Below are 224 nucleotides of genomic sequence, written 5' to 3' on the forward strand. Positions count from 1 at the left end.
ACGCGGGCATGGTCAACCCCGAGGACCGCTGGAAGAGCCTGCACTTCAGCGGGCACGTGGCGCAGCTGGAGCTGCAGGTGCGCGTGCGCTGCGCCGAGAACTACTACAGCCCCACCTGCAACAAGTTCTGCCGGCCCCGCAACGACTTCTTCGGCCACCACACCTGCGACCAGTATGGCAACAAGGCCTGCATGGACGGCTGGATGGGCCCGGAGTGCAAGGAA

The 224-nt window shown here is 65.6% G+C and overlaps 1 protein-coding gene across 1 annotated transcript in view; it reads left to right on the plus strand.

The window, feature by feature from the left end:
• The first annotated feature begins 6 nt into the window (after positions 1 to 6).
• The window catches only part of JAG2 (jagged 2), a 4,927-nt gene continuing 4,709 nt past the window's right edge, over positions 7 to 224 (plus strand). Inside the window, exon 1 of the mRNA XM_005856950.2 lies at positions 7 to 223. Coding sequence (XP_005857012.1) covers positions 9 to 223 — 215 coding nt within the window. The 5' untranslated portion in view covers positions 7 to 8. The remainder of the gene's footprint in view (position 224) is intronic.

This window comes from Myotis brandtii, unplaced genomic scaffold (assembly GCF_000412655.1).
Source record: "Myotis brandtii unplaced genomic scaffold, ASM41265v1 scaffold1057, whole genome shotgun sequence".
NCBI lineage: Eukaryota > Metazoa > Chordata > Mammalia > Chiroptera > Vespertilionidae > Myotis > Myotis brandtii.